Raw genomic sequence first — 24,526 nt, forward strand, 5'->3', positions numbered from 1 at the left:
TGTCCAGCCTAGGTTCTTCTGCACATTGCTTATGATACCTGACCTAGTTTTTTTGTTGTTGTTGTTGTTGTTTTGTTTTTTGTTTTTTTTTCTTGAGACAGGGTCTTGCTCTGTCATCCAGGCTGGAGTACAATGGTGTAATCTTAGCTCACTACAATCTCAGATTTCTGGGCGCCAGGGATCCTCCTGCCTATGCCTCCTGAGTAGCTGAGACTATAGGTGCACACCATCATGCCCGGCGAACTTTCCTATTTTTTGTAGAGATGGATTTTGTAGAGATCCTTGCTTATGTTGCTCAGGCTGGTCTCAAATCCCTGGCCTCAAGCGATCCTCCTGCCTCAGCCTCCCAAAGTGCTGAGATTACAGGTATGAGCCATTGCCTGGCCCATACCTAAGCTATGCATTCTTACAAGAATTTCTTTCTACAACTAATTTTTGGAAAGCTATTAAATAGACAGAGCTCATGTGCTAGGGCTGGAGCAGTGAAAAACAGATGAGGTCTCTGATATGAAATCAGGGTCCCTCATGTCATAATAAACCAGACACTTTGTGATGATGGTGAGTGAAGTACAGAAAATGGCAAGCTCTGAAGCAGCAGCCTGCCCGGCGGGCGTCCTTTAGATCTGTGCTTAGGAAAGGCTTCCAAGTGCAGGCAACATGTGAGCTGAGGCCCGAAAGGTGAGCAGCAGACAGCCACACACAGATCTAAGCAGCGAATGAAGGCAGTAGGAATAGCGGGGCCATGCCTGTGTGCAGGAACAGGCCTGCCTGCTGAAGGAACTAAAAGAAGGGCAGGTGGCCGGGCTGAGTGAGCCAGGGGAGGAGGCAGGTAGGTCCTGCAGGGCCCTGGAGGGGAGAGGGAGGGGCTCATGGTATTTGTAGGAGAATTGGGGGCCCACTGGGAGGGTCCCAGTAGGGGAGTGATACCATCTCATTGATATGTTTCAAAGATCACTCTGGAGGGTGAATTTTTAACATTCCAGCCTTGTATTGTTTACTTGACACATACTTAAAAGGAAAGGAGAAGAGAGGTTGAAAATAAAGGGGTGGAAAAATTTTCATGCAAAAATGAACAAAAGGAAAACCTGTGTTGCATTTTGAGACAAAATGGAATGTAAGGTGAAAATAAATTACATAAGAGAAAAGATATTACAAAAGGAACAATACATTAAGAAGATATAACGATTGCAACCTCTTAATGGAATGATATGGTTTCAAAATACATTAAGTAACTATTATAGGAACAAATAGATAAATCAATAATTTTATTTGGAGATTTTAATACAAAAATCTCAGAAACTGATAGACTAAGCAAAGTATATAAATAGATAGGTAGATAGATTTTGATAACACTATATAACTTTTCTGACAACCAATGGGGACTCCATTAGGTCACCAAGAAAGTCCTAATAAATTTCAGAGTCAGCATCTTCCAGCTCACGCTCTGTGATAATAATGCAATACAATTGGAAATCTAATAGCAAAAGGATGCATAAGAATTCTAGGGATCTATTTAATAAAATCTAAAAAAAAAAAATCCTTGGGTTAAGAATAATGCAAGAAAAAATAAATGACATATTGCTACTTTTCAAAATTTCTGGAGCATAGCTAATAAAATAGTAAGAGGAGAATTTATTGCCTGAAATACATTGATTAGCAAACAAAGAATGAAAGCAATGAGGTCAGTTTTCAGCTGAAGAAGCTGAAAGAACAACACAAGAAGAAAAGAGAGGATAATGATAAGGGCAGACATTAGTGAAATAACGTTTTTAAAATATAACCATAGAGAAGATTTTAAAAAGAAAAACAATTGTGTAAACAGTAAGATTAATGTGATAGACAAAAAACATGAATAAGTATGACCAAGAAAGACAAAGAAGGAGAACAAAAGCAATTCAAACACAGCTCCGCTTGTCACTGTGCCGGCAGGAGGGAATGTGTCCTTCCCAGCAAAGCCCTAAGATAGTAAGAGGTAGCCCTCCACCCTCTCCATACCCTCCCTGCTTTCTGGAACCCCTGGAAGCCCAGACTCAACCCTGCAGGTGAGGACAAGTCCCCAAGGGATGGCAGAGAAACACTTAGAAGAAACTAGGGCCCAGTGGTCAAGAGACACCTGGCCTGCTCACCTTGGGAAATGATATGAGAAAGACAAAGAGGAAAAAATGAACTTATTTATTCTTTCAGCTGCTTTAGTGATGGGTTTTCTTGTTATAGCAGTAGCTGAGCATTTTGCTCGAACAGGTACAGAAATAAACCTGCTATTCTTTGCAGATGATGAGGTAACTTCATGGAAAACCCGATGAAACCATTAGACATGATGAAAGGGCTCAGCAAATTGTTGAATCAACTCATTTCCCTACGCCAGTATGTATGAACTAGAAAATATGGGGAGGGCATTCACATTAGGAGATATGTTTCAAAACCAATAAAAAACAGGACAGGCATGGTGGCTCATGCCTGTAATCCCAGCCTTTGGGAGGCTGAGGCAGGAGGATTGCTTGAGGCCAGGAGTTCAAGAGCAGCCTGGGCAACATAAGCAAGACCCCATCTCTACAAAAAATAAAGATAAAAAATTAGCTGGGCATGGTGGTATGTACCTGTAGCCCCAGCTATTGGGGAAGCTGAGGCAGTTGGATCACTTGAGCCCAGGAGTTTGAGACTGCAGTGAGCCATGATCATGCCACTGAACTCTAGCCTGGGCCATAGAGTGAGATCCTGTCTCTGCAAACAATGGAAAACTGTACTCTGGGCCCAAACCACCATAGAATTGGAATAAGAGAAAAGTTGTAAGCATGCAAAATAAGATAAAGTTTCTAAAAATTGCTAAACAGAAGCCTTTTTACTAAGGTGAGATTCTTTCTGTTTTGAGAGGCGAGGAAAGGCTTGGAGGCTCCTTTCACCTGAGCCAAAGGATGGGAGGAACTTTCCAGGTGGATACTAGACATGCTGACCACAGAAGAGAGATGGAAGGGCCTAGAAGAAGGCATGGCATTTCCTAGGAAGGGAGGAAGGAAGATAGCTGGTGAGCCTAGAGTGTGGGATTCACACAGGGTTCATGCAGGAGGGGAGCAAGAAAGGAGATGGGAAAGTTTAGCTTGAGGCCAACTCATGAGGCTATGAATCCCCCTGAGGAACACAGAATTGGGGCAATGTTACAGGACAGCAAGGAAAATGTTTTCTGTGTCCCAAGAATCATACCACAGAGAACTTGACCTCCTCTGTCTTCTCTTAAAACTGGCTGGGTGCAGAGCCAGAATGCATGTTTGCAAGAAGCCTCCCTTCCTCGTCTGACCTGGCCCCAGGACAGGTGAAATGTCCTTGGACTTGCATTTGTTTGGAGTTCCCTTCCCTTGGCAAGGGAAGGGGGGACTTGGATGTCTTGAGTTTGTATGGTGTGCAGGACACTTTGCAACACTCATGTCATGACAGCATCTTAAGACCTTGAGAGATAGAATTAATCATACTGATTTAATTTTATAGGTGAAGAATGAAAGATGAAAGGTTTCCTCCAAGACCAAGATCTTAATGCAGGCCTATCTGATTCTAGCCTTGGGCTCTTTCTCTTACACCTTAAGACCCCAACTGAGTCCCAAGTTCCTGGAACAGCAGCCTCATAAAGAGTGGGAAAACACATGAGTTGGCTTGATGTTCTAGACCCTAATGCAGCACCCCTTTGCTGTGTGTTCTTTGGCAGTTCACTGAACTTCTCTGAGCATCACATTTCTTATCTCTAGATTAAAAATAAAATAAAGACCCCATGCCAATCAATGTGAGGAATCTATGAGATGAGATATTGAAAGTGCTTTGTGGTCTCCGATGTGCTAAATGATAATAGGTTATTAATTATCATCACCAGAATTTCTCTTGGCCAATGTTTCAACAGTTCTGGACCCAAGATTTGCAGAGAGACTTAAGATTTTATCCAAGAATAAATTTCCAACTCACATTCATTCCCCCGAACATCTGTTGGTAAAGAACACATTTAAGAACTGCTAATATATTGAAGTATTTTAGTTCTCTTGATTCCAAATAATTTCACATGCATCCCAAAGACTGCTGGGAGCAGTTGTAAAATCTGCTTCCAAATGACTAAAACAGACGGGAGGGTTTATTTTTAAATACGCTGCCATTTGTTAAAACAGATTAGGTTTTGAAATTCCCCAAACACCTAAACCTTCAAAAAGAAAAATCTGTCTTCTAGGCCTATTAGAAGGTACTCTGAGCATCTTCTGGGTCCTAGTGAGTGTCTGATTTCTGAGAGAGCCCTGGAGAAATCCCTCTAGGATCAACCCAAAGCAGGATAATCTATTTTCAACACCAGGAATTGAAAGATATTTGTGCTCAAATCTCCTGCCACTGAGATGGACCAACTTCAGAGAGACAGAGTGAAGAAAATTGGAATCAGAGGACAAGGAACACGAGGAAGAGGTGGGAGGGAGGGAACTGAAGCCAGCTGTGGGTCCCGGGTCCCCAAGAACAACATCTGAACACTCCCGCAGCCATCTGCTCGTTGCCGCCATGTTAATTATGGAGCATCCACTCACTGCAGGCCGTGCTGTGTGGGTGCCCGGGGCCCTGTGGAGAGCCAGGCACACACCCTGCTCTGCTGGAGCTCACAGCCTTGTGAGGGGGCAGCCTTGGCCCTAAGAGCGATTACTGACTGATGGAAATCGTGGGAAATGCTGTGCAGAAGTACAAGCAGCACAAGCCATAGACAGGGAGCCCGTTCTAGGCTGAAAAGCCGGGAAGGCTTTCCTAAAGGACAAGAAGGGCAGGCAAAGAGGGGGCTGGGAGAAAAGTGCTCCACACAAAGGACAGGGCCTGCAGGAGGCAGAACAGAGTATGGACTCCAAGGAACTATAAAGGCTACTGCGCCTGACAGAGAGAGATGGAGTGACAGGTGTCACTGCTTTCTGTTTGGAATGGTGACAATGCCATCTAGCATCATTTATTCCTAAAGCCCTATGCAACGGTACTTCTTCTGTCCTGTGATCAGGGGTTTGGATCCCAGAAAGGCTGGGCAAGGCTGGGGTGCAGTCATGTGATCTTATTGCTAGCAGGTTAATGATGAGGGCTCCAGTCAATGATGTAGGTCTCAGTGGTTCTCCATGGTGGACCTCATAGTCACTTTCTCTCTCTCCAGTGTTGCCCCTCTTAACTCCATCCTCAATCCCACCCTAATAGAAGTCTTTCTGAAGGGCTGCTCTAAGCAAGTTTCCCACCTGCTTAAAAACATTTTGACGGCAAACAAGTGTTCGTAGCGGCACTGCTCACCCTAGGAAAGGATACAACCCAATGTCTGTCAACAGATGACTGGATGAATAAAGTGTAGTCTATCTGCACAATGGAATACTATTCAGCCTTAGAAAGGAAAGAAATCCTGATACATGCTACAACGTGGATGAATCTTGGAGATATTATTCTAGGTGAAATGAGCCAGACACAAAAGGACAAATCTTGTATGATTCTACTAGTGTGAGGTACCTAGAACAGGCAAATTCCTAGAGACAGAAAGTAGAATAGAGGTCATCAGGGGCTGAGGAGATGGGGAGTGGGGAGTTAGTGTTTCATGAATACATAGCTTCTGTCCTGGTGGTGGATAGTGGTGATGGTCACACAACATTGGGAATGTACTTAACGCTATTGAACTGGACACTTTAAAATAGTTAAAATCATAAAAATGAAACAAACAAACAGACAAACCCCTTTGAAGGCTCCCCAGGCACTCAGGATAAAACCCAAGCTGTTCAGGGTGGTCTGGCCCCTATCTGCCTCCATGCTGCTGCCCACCAGGGCCCTGTCCTCCAAGCTCTCCCTGCTGCCAGGACTCTGCCTGTAGCTAAATGTCTACACAGCCTTCAGCATTTAACTCAGACAGTCCCTCTCCAGGGATGTGTTCCTCCACACTCACTCCATCCCCTGTGCTTGGTTGGGGTCTTCCCTTTAAATATCTGCTTTAAGTCTTTGTCCCCCACCCTCAGTAACTACAAGCTTCCTAAGAACTGGGACATGTATTATTTATCATGGCATTTCCAGCACCTAGCACAGCACACCTGGCACTAATTGGATGCACAAAAACATTATGAACTAATTAATATCAGAACAACAAACATCAGGGCTTATGCTGTGGCCAACCAGGTTATTCCTTCCATCATCATCATCAACATCGTTATATCATTCTAATTATTGTCATCATCAACATCATTATATCATCCTAATTATTGTCATCATCAACATCATTATATCATCCTAATCATTGTCATCAACAACATCATTGTATCATCATCATCATCACCATAATCACTTCAGACCATCCAGTAGAATCATGAGTAGTGACTTCTCTTCTTAACTATCATTTGTTGACAGGGGAGGTAATGGATGGTTCACACCACTGAACACTAATGAGTCACTCCCAGGAAACAAAACACTTCACCACCTAGAATTTGGCATGAGCGGAAAGTATTCAGGGAGCCCTGCAGCATCCTGCAATCACAAGCACATGGAAGGATAAGCAGGATCCATACTTAGGACAAAGGATGAGGAAAACCCAAGCAACTGAAGCCATCTGGGGAGAACCACCTCCCCAACAGCATCTGCAGTAAGACTGAAGAGAGAGCTGGAGACTCACCATCAGCACAGCCCTCCGGAAGAGTCTGGCGTTGGTGGCCCTGGTTGTGAGAAGGTGGATGCTGGCCACGTCAGCCCCGCCACGATCTGCTGCCAGGCACACACGTCGAGGGTCCCCGCCAAATGCTCCAATGTGGTTCTGTACCCAGGTCAGAGCCGCCACCTGGTCCAGCAGCCCCCAGTTGCCGCTCACCTCTCCTGACCCTTCAGAAAAGAGGAAAGCCATTTACCCTTTGTGATTTTGCAACCTCGGATTTAACACTCATGGTGCTATCTATGCCAGGCATGTGGCTCCTCCCGGGGACCTGGGCTCTTGTCCTACAGGTCAGGACTGTGGGTTCCAAATATAGTGAGGGACAATGGGAAGAACATGGGCTTCAAAATCAGACACACTTAGGCTTGAATTCTAGCATTAGCCTTTGCCAGCTAGGAGACCTCGGACACATCCCTTCACCTCCCTGGGTCACGGCTTCCCCATCATTAGATGCGGGCAGTTGCTCAGATTAGAGGCAATGCATGTGCAGTTCCACCAACCAGCTCGGCTGGTCCGCGGGAAGGAGGGGAACTCCCTGCCCCACAGCTTGGACCCCGCGGCATGTGGCTGTCCCGGACAGTGGCCAGGCCAGGCTGGGGCTCTGGATCCCATTCCTCCCCCTGCCTCGTCTTCTGTGTCTTTAATATCATGCAATTGAACTGATTTCTTTCCTTTTTCATGGAAGTCAATAAACATTCATTGAAAACCCAGTACTATTTTTTTTTAATGAAATGATTCAGACACAAAGAAGTGCAGAAAAAACATGCTCTTCTCCTTAGCTTTTTGGGACACTACATGCCCACACCCTTCTGATTGTCCTGTGAATTCAGTGGATGCTCCTTGGCAAGCTATTCCGCTAACTTGTCCTCCTTTAAAAACCTTGAATCACTAAACCACATTCTCATCTGGACTGAAGTTCCCATCCTTCTTTTCTGACTTTGCTCTAAGAAACAGATTTCACAGCTTCCATGACACCCACACGCTGATGACTGTCAAGTGAACGTCCACTGGCAGCTCAGACCACGCCCAGAGCTCCAGCCCCTCACATTTCCCCACAGGGCGCCAGAGTTGTGATTAACAGGATTCAGTATCCAGTGAGAAACCACTGACAAGACTCCATATTCTCAAATAGGAAAAACAGAGAAAAAAATAGAAAAAAACCTTGCATCCTGATTCTCCAGTCTAGTATTCACAAAGCTGAAGAGAACACCAGCTCAGGTGCATAACAACACAAATTATCCTTCCAGCTGGGGAGACATTCAGAATGTCTTCAAATGTGTTTCATGTTCTGGGGATTGGTGAAGCCATTGGTAGGACATGGTCCCCGCTGTGAACTTTTCCGGATTGCACGCATGTTCCATTTGTTAGGATGAACGTGTTTGTTTCCCCCAAGGTCTCAGGGAGCCCAGGAAAGCAGGGTGCTGACCAAGTGGGACCAAATCCTGCAGATCTGGGAGGTGATGTCCGTGGCCTGCATTTCCAGTGATGATGGGGAAGGGGGGACATTCCTGACTCTCACTTCCCGTATATAAGCTTAGCTTTCCACTGCAGGAGCAGGGCCAGTACTGACCTCTGGGGTCACACTCCCGGGAGGTCAGAGGTGAGGGTGTGCTCCAGGGCCCCTCATCAGACCAGTGCGAGTTGGGCTCCAGCTGGAGCCAGCACCGTGCTAGGTGCTGCCCCGCGGGCACACAGCCTCAGACACTCACTCAGAAGGCAGTTAACAAGCAATTATAGTCTGGGAAGTCTAGTTCAACCCTTTCTTTTACTGGTGATGAAATTAAAACTTAAGGAGGAAAGAGTTTGTTTAGATGCAAAAAGTAAATTTGAGATCAAGTTGGCACTCAAATCCTAATTCACAATGAATGCTCAATCCAATTCAACAAACATTTGTTGAAAAATCAATGATGCACATTAAAAAATGTAAGTGCTCTATTTCTGGAACTATCTCTGCTCAAAGAGCCTTTGTAACTCCCCCATTCCTGCTGTATCAAGTTTGAACATCTTCCTGGCTGTTCAGACCCGCTAAGATGTGCCGTCAGCCTGTCGGAGCAGTCTGGGTCCCCATCACTGCCCAGAGGCCGCCTGCCGTGCCCAGGTCCACGCTGCTGCAGTCTGCTGTGGCCCAGCCCCAGTTCTCATGCTCAGGGCCTGCTCAGGTCCCATCTCGCTCAGTCTTGCCACAAGCACACACTGCACTGCAGATTAACGTGCATGAAGGCTTGGCCCTGGTGGGCAGGACAGGAGAGGGCTCCTCTGGGCTGCCCAGGGGCTACAGCTTGGTGGGGAGATGATGTGAATGGAAGCTCTGGACTTATGATAACACTTATCCCATCCACCCTGCCCACCTTGATCTACCCTGCCACCTCCAGGTTCCTACCCATCGGATCAAGACCAGCCAGCACACATTCAACAGCTCCATTGGCAGAAGCCCCTTAGTGCAGTTCTGGGCTCACAGTAGGTCCTCAACCAGGTCTTGCCAATGCACATGGATAAGAGGCAGCATGGCATGGTGGCTATGGAGCCAGACCAGCTGGCTGCAGTCCCAGCTCCACCGCTGACTAGCCATGTGGGGCCCTGGACAAGTTATTTATGTTTGTGTGCTTTGGTTTTCCCTATCTGTAAAATGGGGATGAAAATAGCACCTACCTCATTAGGTTGTTGTGATGAATAAATTAGCTAATATTTGCAAAAGGACACAAATCAGAGCCTGGCATAAAGTGCTATAGCAGATTAACTTTTTAATAAAATAGAACAGGTTCAGGTCCTAACATTATCTCACTGATGCTCTTAGCAGGGCCTGTCCTGTCTTCAGTAGCAGGAACAGCCCCTGTGACGGGTGCCCCCAGGGGCCGCACTCCATGCCTGACTTTCTGCTTAGGAAGGACAGCAGACTGTCTCCACAAGCCTCCGAGTGTCCCAGGGACGATGAGGTCATGCACTGCGTGGTCACCTTTGGCAGCCAGGCCTTCTGTCTGGCTCCCTGGCCAAAGCACACTTCCTCCACCGCCACGACCTTGGAGGGCCAGTGAGTAAGCGCCTTGTCCACCCTCGCCTCCCTTGCTCCCCCTCCCCTCCCTGCATGGCTTTGCCAGATGCCCCTGGGGTCTATCCGGCCTGCAGGACCCAGGCTTAGGAAAATGGCCTCCCCTGGCACAACAGGGACACCTCACTGTTTATTCCCACAGCTCATTTCAACAGGACCAGAGGCTCCCTTTAAATACTGTGCTGAGCTTGCCCTTCCTCATCAGAGAGCCGAGTTTGTCTAGCCGGCCTCAGGGAGGCACAGGCTTCTGTTTTCATCTTTCTCTCATCTCTTTCGAAAACAGCCTCTGGAGCACAGGGCTCTAGGGGACTGTCTTCTCACTGGGACACAGCGGCAGATGCTGCAGCACATTATGAGATGAGATCACACACAGCAGCTACTCTGTCTGACGCAATAAATGACAAGGCGGCTGCAGCTGCCATTAAGAGGCAGTTTTGTGCCCACGACTGGCCAGATGCTGGGCTGAGAAATGACGAAACACAGCCCTGCCCTGAAAGAGCCCCTGTCTGGGGGAAGAAAGAAGGATTGACATGTGTGAGCCCTGCTAGGTGCCAGGCAAGGTCCTGGTGCTTGTCTTTCATGTGCCCCAGTTCATGGAAGCTGCCCCACACGTGTCGGCATCTTCCGCTGACGCATGGGCAGCCTGCGATGGGAGGCGGAAGGGAGGAACTGCCCAGAGCCCCACGGAGCGACAGAGCAGCTCTCGGCCCCCGTCCTGCTCAGATGCAAAGCTGCACTGCGTCCAGGACCCCAGGCCGAGGCTGGCACTCAGCACGACCAGCTCTTCCCAGACCTGTGTTCTGAACTGTAGTTTGCAACTGTTTAAAATGGAAAAAGGAAGCGATGAATAGGAGGAGCACAAGGAAGCTGTAAGTCAATAAAACTCTGCTGTAGGGTAGTGCAACAGTGGACACGGAACGTCATGCATTCAGCAAGACCCAGAGAATGCACAACCCAGAGCACCAGCTCTAATGTAAACTATGGACGTCAGTGAATAATAAAATATCCCTCCTGGTTCATCAAGTGTAACAAATGTGCCTACCCAGGGCATGATATTAACAACAGCAGGGGAAACCAAGGGCAGGGAAGAGGGAGTGTTTGGCAACTCTCTGTACTTTCAGCTTAATTTTTCTGTAAATTTAAACTAGCTCTAAACAGCAAAATCTACTGGTTGTTTTTTTTTAATGGAAAAAGGGATGGATGATGTATCTGTGCCACAGGTTTACTAGGGGGATTAACGGAGGCCAGGGGCCTGCCCCTTTCTCCTCGAGGAGGTGAACACCGGCTTCCAGCGCTGCTCCGCAGAGCCTGGTCACCAAGTGTGCAGGAGGTGGGCAGGAACCGGCTCCTCTGCAGCTAGGAGGCCTGCGTCCCTATCACGGCTCTGCTGTCCTCTGCCCGGTGTCCTGTCTCTGTGACTCAGTTTCCTGACCGATTGATGAGGACACTAACATCTTTGCTCCCCTCTCAGGGCAAACTGCAGGGAAGTGCAATGCAACAGACCCAAAAGCTCTTTGGGAATGCAGGACGTGCTACAAGGGCTCCTAAACAAAGCAAAGAAAATGGCCTGTGGCTAAAGACCCACCCTGCTCTGTACAACTGAGGAACAAGGCACCAAAGGGCGTTTCTAGACATCTGAGGGAGCAAGCTGCAACACGTATTTCTTGTTACTGTTCAACCATCGGAGTTTAGCACCCAGGCTGCCACATGTGACCGTGGGTGATAAAGTCCCACTGAGCTTCGCTGTCTCATCTGTGACATGGCCACGCTGCCGGCCTTGCAGCTCTGTGAGAGCCAGGCGGGGCATCCGGGAGAAAGACCTGGTGAGGAGAGGCGCTCCCTCAGTGCAGTCTTCCTTCTCTCTTGCGATAGTTTTCCCTTGAGCAAAACGAACAGGCAGCATTGGTGCCAGTCAGGAATGAGTGGAGCTGAGTGTTCTGGAAGCTTCCGTCACCTCCCCACAGGCTGCCCCTGTCAGCAGCCAAAATGAGTTTGCCTCTCCAGAAACACATGAATTCGCAACGAGATTACACTCCGTGAAATCAAAATCCTCCACCCGCTCAGCGACAGACGACATATGGAAAGTCGCTCTCTTCTGTCTAGAAATGCTCTAAGCCAAAAAGTCAGTCAGGCCTGGGAAAGCTCCACGGGCCTCCAACAGGACCCGTCCTGCATGTCACCGCCTCTGCAGAGACAGGGGCTCCTGACTTAACAAATCATGTTATGTTCAAAAAGAACAAAGAAACCCCAGGCAAAGAGTTTTCTCTCTTTAAAAAAGAAAATAAACTCACATGTGAAAAATTATCTATACTCTCCAAAAAGCTTCCACAAAACCCCAGTCAGCATATTGGTGTCTCAACACCACATACATCTGAAAGAGGGTGGGGATAATTTCCCTGTTTTACTGGTGAGAAAACTGGGATTTGGAAAGGTCCAATGAGGGACCCAGACTCTCCAAGACAGAGAACAGAGGCCAGGAAGGGGGAAGCTGTATCCACTCTTGGATTCCCAGCTGACCCCACTATCTCTAAAGGAAAATCTGAAATGTGTTCATCATCCCCGACTCCCACGCTGGCATCTGGTTGCTTATTGGCCTAACTTCTTGCCTGTTTCCGAACCCTGATATCTTCTTGTTTGTGGTCCAGGCCTAGAATCTTCACTGCGGCACCAAGGCCTCATGCCATGTGGTCACTCAGCTCCTTTGGAAACCCGCCACCCTCCAGACATCCTAGTCCTCTGTAGATCACTCCCACCTGCCCACGCCTACTTAGCATGTAAAACATTCCAGGTCTTCAACGAGACGCTTTTTAAATAAAGATGAAGTTAGTCTCCATCCTTGAGGGCTTGTACAACACACTACAGTCTCTGAAGCACTTCCCAGGTTTCCCCCCACCTGAACACACAGTAACTACAGAAGTTGGGTAAAATTATTCCCATTTTCTGGAGGAGAAAACTGATACTCAGAGAAAGGAAGGGCTTTGTCTGAGGTGCCACAGCCAACAAGTCGCAGAGCTGGCCCTTGGCTCTTCAGATTCCAAGGCCAGTGTGTCCTCTCTCTGCCACTGAGGCCTGACACCTCTGCTACCCCTCATGGTGTCTGGAGATGGAGGAGAAGACATGGGTGGAGGATGCTGGGGTCAGTCCAGGGCTCAGTTCTGCCCTGGTGGTCGGTGGGGAGGATGGAGGCACAGCCAGGGTGATGAACAGGGCTGTGTCTGGGTATGGGACAGGAGAATATTCCCAAGTGAGGCCAGAATTAAAGGAGGTGGGAAATCACTATTTATATAGCCCTCACTCCAAGGCAGATGGCTTCCCCGTGAGCAGGAGAGCAAAAACCCACTCTTGGAGCAAGTTCAGCCCTGGTGAATCCTGGCTCTGCTATTTCCTAACTGTATAACCTTGAGCCAGTTTCTACCTTCCCTGGGCCTCAATTTCCTCTTCAACACACACACACACACACACACACATGCACACACAGACACATGTGCACACACACACATATGTGTACATGTGCACACGCACACACAGGCTAACACCCATGGCTGTACTTGGAACAGCTTCAGACACACAGTAAGTTCTCAATAAGTGGCAGCTATTGTTCTCATCCACAGGTGTCAGCATCGATGGAAGGTCTCAGAATATGCTGGAATCTCCACTGTGTGCCTAGCTGTGCTGGAGGAGGGGCAGGGTCAGTGAGGGGCTGGAGCTTTAGGAAGAAGGGGCTGAGCCTTGGCTCAGGGGTCAGCAACTCACCGGAACTCAGGAAGCCGAAGGCACCCACTCGGTAGCCGGCAGTGACCACGATGAGGTCACCAACAGCAGCGAGGACAGAGCCGTCGACAGCTGGCCATCCTGAATTCCCTTCCCCCTCCATGGTGTTGTGGAAGAACACCAGCACCGACGCGTTAGGGGCCTGTGGGGTGGGAGAAACACGGCTAGAGGAAGTGATGCCTGTTTCACCTGCAAGAGCTTGGTGAGGCCGTTCCCACGCTAGGAGCCGGATTCTGGGTCTATGCCGGCTCCCCCTGTCGACTCTGCCCTGTGGGCACACTTAGCCCCGTGCGATGAGCTGAGCTGTGTCCCCCCATACATACATTGAAGTCCTGGTCCCCAGGACTGCAGAATGTGACTGTATTTTGAGATAGGGCCTAATGAGGTAATGAGGGTAAAGTGAGGTCATAAGTGTGGGCCCTAGTCCAGCAGGACTGGTGTCCTTACAAGGGGGGGAGACCAAGGCACAGCAGGTGTAGAGGGAAGACCATGTGAAGACACAGGGAGGAGACGATGGCCATCTACAAGTCAAGGAGAGAGAGGCCTCAGAGTGAACCAGTCCTGCTGACACCTTAACCTTGAACTCCTGTCTCTAGAATTGTGAGAAAATAAATTCCTGTGTTTAAGCCACCCAGCCTGCGGTACTTTGCTATGGCAGCCTGAGCAAACCATCAAGCCCCATTTTACAGATAAAGACACTGAGGCTCACAGAAGGTGGAGATGCTGAGCTCACACTGCAGAGGAAGCAAGTGGCAGAGATGGCAGCTCACTGCAGACCTGGGGCCAAACCTCCGAAGTGCAGTTGCTCTCACTGCTAGTAGCCTGCGGACCAGCAAGAGGCAGGCTTGTCACACTTGCCATGGGATTGGACCCCTGTACACTGACTAGGTCTGCATCCTCAGAAACTCATGTTTCCTAAAACCTGTGATCTGAGAGATCAAAATAGATGCCCCTTTATCCACTAAGACAGACCATGGACCCTAACGTTAAGGAAGCAAAAGTTACTTACAGGTTGAGGGTTCAGGGCTCAGCTGACATGGCAACTTCCTAAATTCCTATGGCTACAAGGAAAACCACACTCTTTCTAGACCCTCTAACAATAGGAGCTATGAGGAAAATGATCAGCCCCTTTCTATCTCTGATTTACAGCTCAGACCACTACAGCCCTGATCAGACAAAGGACCAGCCTGCAGACCCTTAGCCTGTATCACTCAAATTATAGGGGCTGTGCACAAACTGTTTTGTGTGTCCTATAGCTCATCTTTCCGTGTAAAGAGCCCAAATCTATCTCATTTTAATGCTTAATCCCCACCCCGAACTGAACACAAGATGTATGTTATATACATGTTTACCCATTGTGCATGAGCTTGAGTCCCCTCATAGATATGTATAGCTTCCCCCCAAACCTGCTGAATATGTATGACTCTATTATGTAATATGGACCCTATGAGGCATAACAAACCCCACCAGCTCTTTCCCTCTTCAAGGAGAAAGCACCTTCAGTACACACCAGAGACTAGCTCTTTCCAGTTTACAAACTGGTATTGCAAATGATGCTCTCCTTTCTACTGTGTAGCCACACTGGTGGTCTTTAGAGGACAAGCTCACCATTTCCTCTTTCTCTCATGGGGAGCTCTGGCCCTTGCCCCTAAACAGGAGACCCAAACACTCAGCACCGGGATTGTGGCAACTACTCAGGCAGATATAGGCCTTCAAACAGGCATAACTGGATTTAAGGTCAAAGCCAAAACCTCACCCCTCTTCTGCCTCAAACAAGAGTCCATAAGGAAAGTTCCAGAAAAATGCTTCTGGAAGGGTCTTTCCAAGGAAAGCACCCCATTTCCTCACTGGCAGACTCATTTGAATTGGGCTCCTCCCTCCCCAGCCCAAAGCCTTCCAAGGCTGCGGCCTTCATCCCAACCCCTGTGTAGCTGCATGTCTCAGCACCCTCCTTCCTCCATGCCCCTGTGCCAAGTGTCACCTCAGGATCCCCTGCTGACACCTCCTGTCACTTGGTATCTCCTTGCCCTGCTTATTTTTCTTCACAGTGCTTATTAATACTGTAATTAGTCAATATTTATTTGTTTATCTATTTATTTCTGCCCCTCTCTCTAACACATAAGCCTCACAAGGGCTCTGGTTCACAGCTGTGCCCCTCCCAGAACAGTGCCACGCCTGTCACAGGCCCTTAGAACGTCTGACGTGTGCCATCCCCCCCATGTGGTGCGGTGGGTGAGGACGTGGGCAGGAGCACATGCGGCCACACACGAAGCTGGAGGACCCTGTGCTCATTCTCCTACCCAGGCTCCACAAAGCTCAGAGCCAGCCGCAGGCAGCACTGAAGGGGCACGGGCTCTGTGGGCCACTGGGGAGGTGAGCGGACAGTGCTGGCACTGGGGGACAGTCAATTTCCAAGGGGAGAGTTCTCAGGGCAGACAGAGCAAGTGCTTTGGGACTCACCAGGTTCTGAGGGACAAACACATTGAGATACAAGCAGTCTTCGCTGACTTCCAGAGACATGGGTGTTAGGATGCCCGGCTGCCAGCAGCTGGCCCTGCAGATACAGACCGTGTGACTTCCAGGAGAAACAGGTAAGGGCACATGCCCCATCTCCCTTCCTGACCTGTTGCCTATGGCCAGAGCCCACCACCCCACTCCGAAGGCTTGGTGTCCCACCAGCTTGGTGGAAATTAGGCAGCTTCCAGAAATGGGATTGGCCAGTCCGTGGAAGAAACAACAGGATGCCCCTCACTCTCTGGCCACTGGCCTGTGGAGGAATGTTTCCCAGGAACAATGCACCAGCCCAGAGAGAAGGGTGCTGACCCAACAGCCCAGGATAGAGCAGAGGACAATGGAAGCCTCTCGGGACCATTGCTCTTCCTTGCTCCAGTGTGTAGACCTTTCTCTGGAAGGGATGTCTGACCTGTATCCTACTCTAGTACCGAGTCCCGGGGTGCTGGTTTGAGCATGTCCTACCATAAGAGCTGAGACCACAGCTGAGGCCATGCCTAACAGCAGCATGGTGGTCAGCCACCCAACAGGTGACTTGAATATCACCTAACCCCTGGGCTGCAGTGACCCACACTCTGCAATCACTCTCCACTCAAGACCTATGTCTCTGGATCACCTCATCCGACAAATGGGTACATCCTAACGTTTTAAGGTGTTCTAATTCATGCATGTTTGTTGTTTTGGTTTCCCAGTGGTAGAACAGACAGCCATGCCTTTCTGCCTTCCTACCGCCACTGTCCTGGTTGAACCCTCACTATCCTTATCCTGGAGTACTTCAAGAGCCTCCTAGCTCACCACTCTGGCCATGGGCCTGTGGACCCACTTAGCATCAGCTGTGGGTGGTAATGCACATGGAGGGTGCAGCTGCCTGAGGCAGAGCCAGGAGATGCCAGCTGGGAGGGAGGAGTGGGTGGGGAGGAGAAGGGCAGTAGTAATGGGTGCTCTTCTCACAGGTACTCTGAGCATGCTTCAGGTAGAAAAAAATCACAAAAGTGTTCTTCAATATGTTTACTATTTAAAGTGGCGCATGCATGGAAAGGAAAATTAAAAATTTTGATGAGGGAAGAAGATGAGATATGGGTGTTTAAAAAAAAAAAACAACTTGTAATATTGTGGGGGGGGGGTGGAAATCCTCACAATGGTTTTCATTAGCTCACTGACTTTTCCTTTAGTGCTGTGTTTCCTAGCTTCCTTAAAGACAGAGGTGGCCAGGAGGCGGAGCCTGGCCACTGCAATCCTGGTAAAGTGGTGTGTGTACCCCACCTCCAGGCTAGGCCATGGGAACCTCCTGCTGATTACTCCACAGCCTCTCCTTCCCAGAGCAACATCCAGGGGACCTTGGAAGAACTCAGAGCCTCCCTTGGCCTGGGTCCATGGATCCCTGCATGCAGCAGAGCACACAGGCCCCTGCATCACGAGATGGACTTCACATGAAGGGAACAGGGTTAAGTTACGGATATTTCGGAGTGTATCTATTACAGCACTTAATGCTACGTTAACTAATACATCCCTCACCCTCATATGTTGCTCACACCAGAATGCACTGCTCTGCTACCGAGACTCACTTTGATGGCTTAGGATGGGAAAGAGCTTCTCTGGGCATTCACTAAACATACTCCACTCAACTCATACCTTGGCTTGCTGGCATCCCAGGAGCCTGTCCAGTTCCAGGGCTCCGGTGCCCGGAAGCGGCTGTCTGCCAGGGGTGGGGCAGCATACGGAACTCCAAGGAACTGGTCCACTTGTTTCCATGAAGTGCCCACCTGGATGGCCTGGGATCTGCCCAGCAGCCGGCCATGGGTGGCAATAGGCACGGAAGGTGCAGATGCCTCATAGCTGAGCAGAGGGGTGCCTGTGGGGAAGAAAGGGGGTGTGGGTGGGGGGCAGAAGTGAGTGCTCTCTCCTCTGGCATTCTAAACATGCTTTAAGCAAAAGGGGGGAAAAATCACTGCTTTTTGTGCCTTGAAAATGTCAGTAACTCATTGAGACCTCCATAACTTAAGTCCGTCAAGTTTTCAATGAGAACAAAAAGAAAGAATAGCAAAGACAGCTGATCTTTATTAGGCATCAGATATGTGCAAAGTGCAGCACGGATCCCTTCCACACATGGATCTTCCCAACCGGCCTGCAAGGGGCCGCTCACCCAGGCCCACAGCCCCTCCCCCGGCACCCTGGGCCTTTCGAAAGAACAGAGGGGCACATGGCGGACAATATTCAACCCTCCCGGGGTGGTCTGGGGCCCAGCTCCTTCACCAAACAGCAATCAGCCTTCGTTTATGTGGTGAAATGTATGCATTATTCATCCAAAGAGGGATGAGTAAAGCATATCATTTCTTTAGGCATTTTGGGTCAGATCTGCCACCAAATGAGTTTGCTGCAAAATTAGAAAAAGATATTAACTTTTAGAACTTTTGGATTTCAGAATTGCAGCTAAGGGATTGCGGACCCATATTTGTAGTTCACTGATAAGGAAATAGATTTAGGGGTGGAGGCTTAGCACCTGCCAGGACTACAAGGTGATGTGGGATTCGAAGCCACACCTTTCTCAATGCACCTCAGAGCTCTGCCCCTCTCTTCGGCTCAGGTGCCCCTGCCTGTGAGTCCCTCCCTCCTATTTGCTGAAGGCCAAGACTGTGCGGCCTGCCCTCCCCGCTCAACCTTCATCCTTTCTCTGTAGTCTGGTCTGGTTTCCTTCAGGTCATTTTCATTCATTCATTGAATTGAATAATTGACTCATTATTGATTGATTCAATAAATTTTGTTGGGCCCGGGCTCAGTGCCAAGTGCCATTTTCAGGGACTTGAGACAGGCCTGTCTGATTCCCCGAAAGACTTAAAGCCTCGCACAAAGGAAGCAATAAACACTCTTGAAGAGACACTTCTTGTGCGAGAAGTCTCTTAGGATTTCTAAAAGGTAGGTTTGGTCTGCTCACCTGCACATTTGGCTGATTGAAAGACAAAGCCTTTCTGCTTTCTCTGTCTCTGTCTCTCTGTTTCTCTCTCTCTCTCTCTCTATATATATATGTATAATATCTACACACACATATATAATATATATACACACATATATATATGTGTATATATATATAAATTATATATAAGTTACAGTAGTGACTGAACAGGAGTATGGAGAAAGGAAGCACACAGGCAGATAGGCAGACAGGCAGAAATCCATTCATTCCTCAAGAGCTTGGTATAATGTAGTGTTTCTCAATTTGAAGTGGCTGTGTCCCCAAGAGTCATATGACCATGTCTGGAGACATTTTTGGTTGTCACAAGGGTGGGGGTGAGATGCTACTGGCATCTGGTGGGAGAGGCCAGGGATGTTGCTAAACATCTTACAATAAACAGGACAGTCCCACCCCACCAACATACAACAAAGAAATTCTCTGGCCCCAGACATCACTGGGTTGTGAGGTTGAGAAACCCAGGTATAATGTCTGCTTATGACTTCCAGGTCACTGCAGGGCAGCATGGTGCAATGGAACCAATAGATGGTCTGGGAAGATGTCTGGGAAGACACGTCAACCTGTGTTTCATGTTATGGAAAAGGTACTTATTGGAAAAAATTTGTAATCTTTCTAATCCTCAATTGTCCCACCTGTGACATGGGAACAATAGCAGCTCCTACAACACAGCAATGTCAGGAATAAATAACAATACCTACAATGTTCCAAGCCCAGTGCCTGGCAAATGGCAGGAGTTTAACACATGAATGAATGAATGAACGAATGAGTAGAAGGAAGACAGAAAAGAATGGCGGGGGCGGGGGGGTGGTGCAGGGAGAAAAAGAAAGAGCAAATGAAACCACCTCTGTTGCAGAAACATTGGAATCTGAGTTAGAACTCAAAATGGAAACTCAGGACGGAAAGAAACAGTTGCTGTTTTTTAATCTAGCCTCCCTCCATCACAAGTCATGACTGATCTCACCCCCACAGTTCCTTCTCACAAGGTTTCCTGTCACAATCGTAAATCAAAGGGTGTCAGGCAAGCACTTAGGACCATGGCGGCTGCAGTGGCAAAACCTTCTTCTGCTATGCAGAAAACGGCCACATTTCACGGACGTGGCACCTCCCAAAGGCCGGAGCAAAGCCAGAACAAACACAGAGGCTAAAGAATTTCGAGGGAATGCAAGCCTGCTTTCCCAGGGACAGTGGCATTCAATCCTCCCTTCAGAGGCTGCCCAACGATTCCCAAACCAAATGAAATCAAACATGGAAAAAATGTTAGATGTGAAGTCCTCTCTTTTGAATTCTTTTGCAGAAATGGTAGATTCTTTCCAGAATATATTTAGGCCATGTGACTACCTGGGTTAAAGACATTATCTGTGGCTATGAACATTAGTTGCAAACACATAATGCCTGAGTGAAAGCTGACATCTATGTAGATGCATGTGTGCATGCACCTTCTTTTGGAAGTGAGCATTTCACATTGAATTTTAGTCACACTGAATTAATAGAGGAGCAGTCTGATTTGTTTTACAGAACTCAAAACTCAATGTTAAGACATGTCTCAGCAGAACTATGACACAGATCAGCTATACTATTCGTGACATATACTATTAAAATCTACTAGGTTGACTAAATAATGTAAGTGTCCAGCTATATAGAAGATAAAACTTGAGATTGAGGGGCTAAGATCTCAGCACGTAGGAATCAACACATTTCCAGGTCTGGGAGACACTCTCATAGTTTGAAGGCTAAAGTTGAGGAGGGGACAGAAGAGGAGGGTATATCTGGCGTCAAGAGAGGACTGAAGGACTGTCAGTGCTCTAAGATGAGATAGAGCCAAATCCAGCTGCTACCTAGTTTTGTAAATAAAGTTTTATTGGAACACAGTCATGTCTATTGGTTGACATATTTATTGCTGCTTTCATGCTGCAATGGCAGTCGAGTGGTTGTAACAGAAACATACAGCTGTACAGCCACAACTATTTATCATCTGGCCCTTTACAGAGAAAATTTGCAGCCCCTGCTCCAGCAGACAAGATAGCAGGTGTAGCCAACACCTTAACAGTTATTAATTCCCTCCAATAAGCATGTCTAGCGGTGAGGTGCTTCCCCCAGATTCCCAGTTCCTGTTTCCTAGTCTGTAGCTCCTAGCAGTTTTACTTAGCAATGGATTTATACACTTGCCTGACTCATCCCAGGAGCCCCAGCACCTAACACAATGTTTGCCACATGTTTTTACACTAAACTCAGCCAGGAACAGCTTCCCTCTCCAACGTGCTTATGATGTGGCAGGCAGGCAGTGTGGTTTTGTGGAGAGGATTGCATCTCGAGATAGGAGATCTGGCTCCAAGTTCCTGCTCTATCATCACGAGCTGTGTGAAACCAGATAAGTAACTTAACTTCTCTGGGCTGCAGTCTCCCAATCTCTGAGATGGGGATAAAGCCTTATCCTGCCACCTCACAAGACTGGTATGAGGACCAAATGAGATAAGTCCCATGAAAGAACTTTCTAAACTACAAAGTGGTAATAAAAAGCTACTTAATTGTTTTACTAAGAAACTCAAAGGCCAAGATGGCTTCTAGAACTCAAAGAAATAAATGAATGAAAGTGATATACAGAAGTAGGAGTTTTTTCTACCCTCCTTCAGTCCACCCCAGGTGAGTGCCAGCTAGCCCAGGACAACATTGGCCAACCAAGCCACAGCCTACCCCGTCACCACATGTTTGAACAGTCCCTCCAGCCATGTCCAGTTTCCCAGGAGTGGCTGCAGAGGCTCAGATCTTGGCTTACTTGGCTTCCGGTAGACGTAGGAGGCCTCTTCATGGAGCAGAACTTGGCAGTACTGGCCCTGCAGGCTATGTGTGCAGCTTTGGGTATCAGCATAGAACACACACCTTACAGCCCCGGGTTGGGTCTGCAGAGTGGTGACGAGGCAAGCCTCGTGTTGGGAGCATTCTGTAGAGAAGAAGAAGAAGAGTGAGGCTTGGGCCTCAGAGATGTTACCTCTCTCTTGCACCCATACATACAACAATCTATTCATCCGTCCTTCCATCCATGCATCATCATCCACCCTTCCACCTAATCATGCATCCATCAACCCATCTATCCATCCATGCATCCTTCCATCCATCCATCCATTCATCATGCAATCACTCATTTATTTGAGTACCTATCACAAATTCTAGGCACTGTGCCAGAGGATGGGAATTAAAATGGTGGCAGTGGGTAACCCAAACCTCTCATCAATACATTTTCACACAAGATTCAGGTTTCTTATTTATTTAATTCATAAATGTTCCCTTGTAATTTCCCTGCTTAAAATACCTCCATGACTCCCCACAGGCTTAAAAATTAAGTCATACCAGACAAGGCTCTCCGTACTCCAGGCCCTGCCTTCCTCTCCAGCCTTGTCTCCCTCTGGCCTCCTCCAAAGCCTCCCCGTCCAGCATCATACCCACCACGTTCCACCAGGAACCACACCCTTTCCCCTGCATGCCAGGTTCTGCACTGGATAATTTAAACTATTTCAACAGTATTCAGTACTAATAATAGCTCTGAAAATAGTGCTGTTACATTTGATTGGGCAGGTTGTGCACAGCCTAAAGGCCCTTTTCATAGCTCAATCTCTGTGAATGGTACCACCCAGAGTTGTGCAGTGCACAACTTGCACATCTGCACATGGTGGCCCAATCTGTAAGATAAACATAGCTTTGTGCATATTATTATCCAAACTTGTAGAGGAAGAGAGTCATGGAATTCATGACATTCCAGAGGGGTTCAGAATCTTGGAGGGGTATAACTGTTATCTGCTCTGAGCCTCTTTCAGAAGGTAAAAGTCTTTGTAGAACATTCCTATCAAGTGGTCACCTAGCTCTTGTTTAAATACCACCAATGACTGGAAACTCTCTAGAGGAATTACGCACCTGTGAACAGATTTGCCTATTTGAAAGTTCTTGAAATTGCATTGAAAAATGTCTCTTGAAATTGTAGTTTTACTCATAGGTCTTACCTTTGCCCCATGAGCCTGGCCAGAACAAGTGCACTTCCTCCTCCCCACGATGGCCCATCTGTCACCTGAAGACAGCCCGTCGGAGCTCTCATGCGTGTCTTCTGCCTCAGACTAAGCTTGCTAAATCCTTCTGACCTTCCCCTGACCCGGTTTTATGGCCTCCTTTGCTGGCTGGCTTATCCCCTTGGAGACCTCAACTACGGGCTGCCGGGCAGGGGCATGAGGAGACCCCACTCAGGTCGTCCCCTCCAAGTTAATCCCTTCCTGCCGAGCACCCCAGGTTATCTCAGGTCTCACGTGTTTCTCTGAGGTCAGAGTCTTGAGTGGCACTTGTGTGAGGCCCTGTCCCACCCTATCTGGGGGGTGGGAACTCTTCTTACCCCACAAGCAGAAGTCTCGGGCAGCAGAAAAGTTGCTGGTGGCAGCAGTGCTGACGTGGACAACATCGAAGTTCCTGATGGACGGATCAATAACTACTGAAGAGAGGGCCAGGGCCTGCCAGGAGTCCAGGGAGACTAGGACAGAAAGCAGGGGACAGTCACACACAGTTATTACCTGGTGCATAATGGAGACCTCAGAGCACTCCCAATGTCCCCGAAGGCAGCCTCAGGGGCATGCTCCTTGTGGTCTCGTTCTTGTGCAATCCTGTACCTTTCTCTCTTTCCATTCTACGATTATTTATTAATTATGAGCCAAGCTCTGTGCTCAAGCCTAGGAATACAAAAATCAAAAACAAAACAAAGAAAGAGCATGGCTATTTCTGTGAAGCAGCTCACAGAAGAATGACAGCGAATTCAAGAAGATAAGAAAAACATCATGATGCAGTTGTTACAAAGTAATAGTTAGGATAATACTAGGTAGTAATGACAAAAACAGACTTGTCAGGTTTATCATGGGGTACTGTGCTTAGGTCTTCACAGACGCTGTACCATTTGATCCCCCCAAGCCCACTGTTCTCTGCAGTGGCTGCTGTGGTGTGTTGTCCAGGCCCCCCTGCAAGACCAAGGCTCTCATTTCCCCAGCTATCGGGAAGTTGACAGCTGGTGGCTACCAGCTGAGCCCCTCTCCAGGCATTTCCCTTGGCCAAACAGAGCTGCCTCCCCTCCCCAGTGACAACTTGTACCCCAAAACCTATGTGGGTAGACAAAGGCTCAGCCCCCTGACCTCAAGATGGGACAACTCTGAAGGGACAGCCCAGCTTCAGGGGATCTGTGGGGCCATTGCTTAATTTGCATCAAAGTTCTTCTTCCTCTGCCCCCACTTCCTTCCAGGTGCTGATCCCAAGAGCAGTCTGCACCAAACTGCCTGCATGCAAATCTCCATGTCCGAGTCTGTTTCCTAGAAAACCCCGGCTAAGACATCCTCTTTTAAATATGAAGAAAATGAGGCACAGAGATTAAAATGACTTGCCCGAGAGTGCACTGTTCGTAAGTGGTGGAACGAGACTGGAACTGGCTCGTTGTATCTAGGGAGCCTATGCCCTCCCATTGCTTGCTCTCCGGTCTGCCTCCCCAGTCCTGTGCACAGGACATGGCTGTCTCCACACCAGAGAGGGAGACACAGGTGTGCAGCCAGGA

At 48.2% G+C, this 24,526-nt stretch overlaps 1 protein-coding gene across 1 annotated transcript in view; it reads right to left on the reverse strand.

Annotated features, from left to right (window-relative positions):
• TG (thyroglobulin) overlaps positions 1–24,526 on the reverse strand; it is a 243,690-nt gene that overhangs the window by 93,841 nt on the left and 125,323 nt on the right. The window contains exons 36-41 of the mRNA XM_069465395.1: positions 23,330–23,464; positions 21,731–21,895; positions 17,622–17,841; positions 15,939–16,032; positions 13,461–13,620; positions 6,629–6,831 (exon numbers count right to left, since the gene is read on the reverse strand). Of these exons, the coding sequence (XP_069321496.1) occupies positions 6,629–6,831; positions 13,461–13,620; positions 15,939–16,032; positions 17,622–17,841; positions 21,731–21,895; positions 23,330–23,464 (977 nt within the window). The remainder of the gene's footprint in view (positions 1–6,628; positions 6,832–13,460; positions 13,621–15,938; positions 16,033–17,621; positions 17,842–21,730; positions 21,896–23,329; positions 23,465–24,526) is intronic.

The sequence above is a fragment of the Eulemur rufifrons genome, chromosome 3, assembly GCF_041146395.1.
Source record: "Eulemur rufifrons isolate Redbay chromosome 3, OSU_ERuf_1, whole genome shotgun sequence".
NCBI lineage: Eukaryota > Metazoa > Chordata > Mammalia > Primates > Lemuridae > Eulemur > Eulemur rufifrons.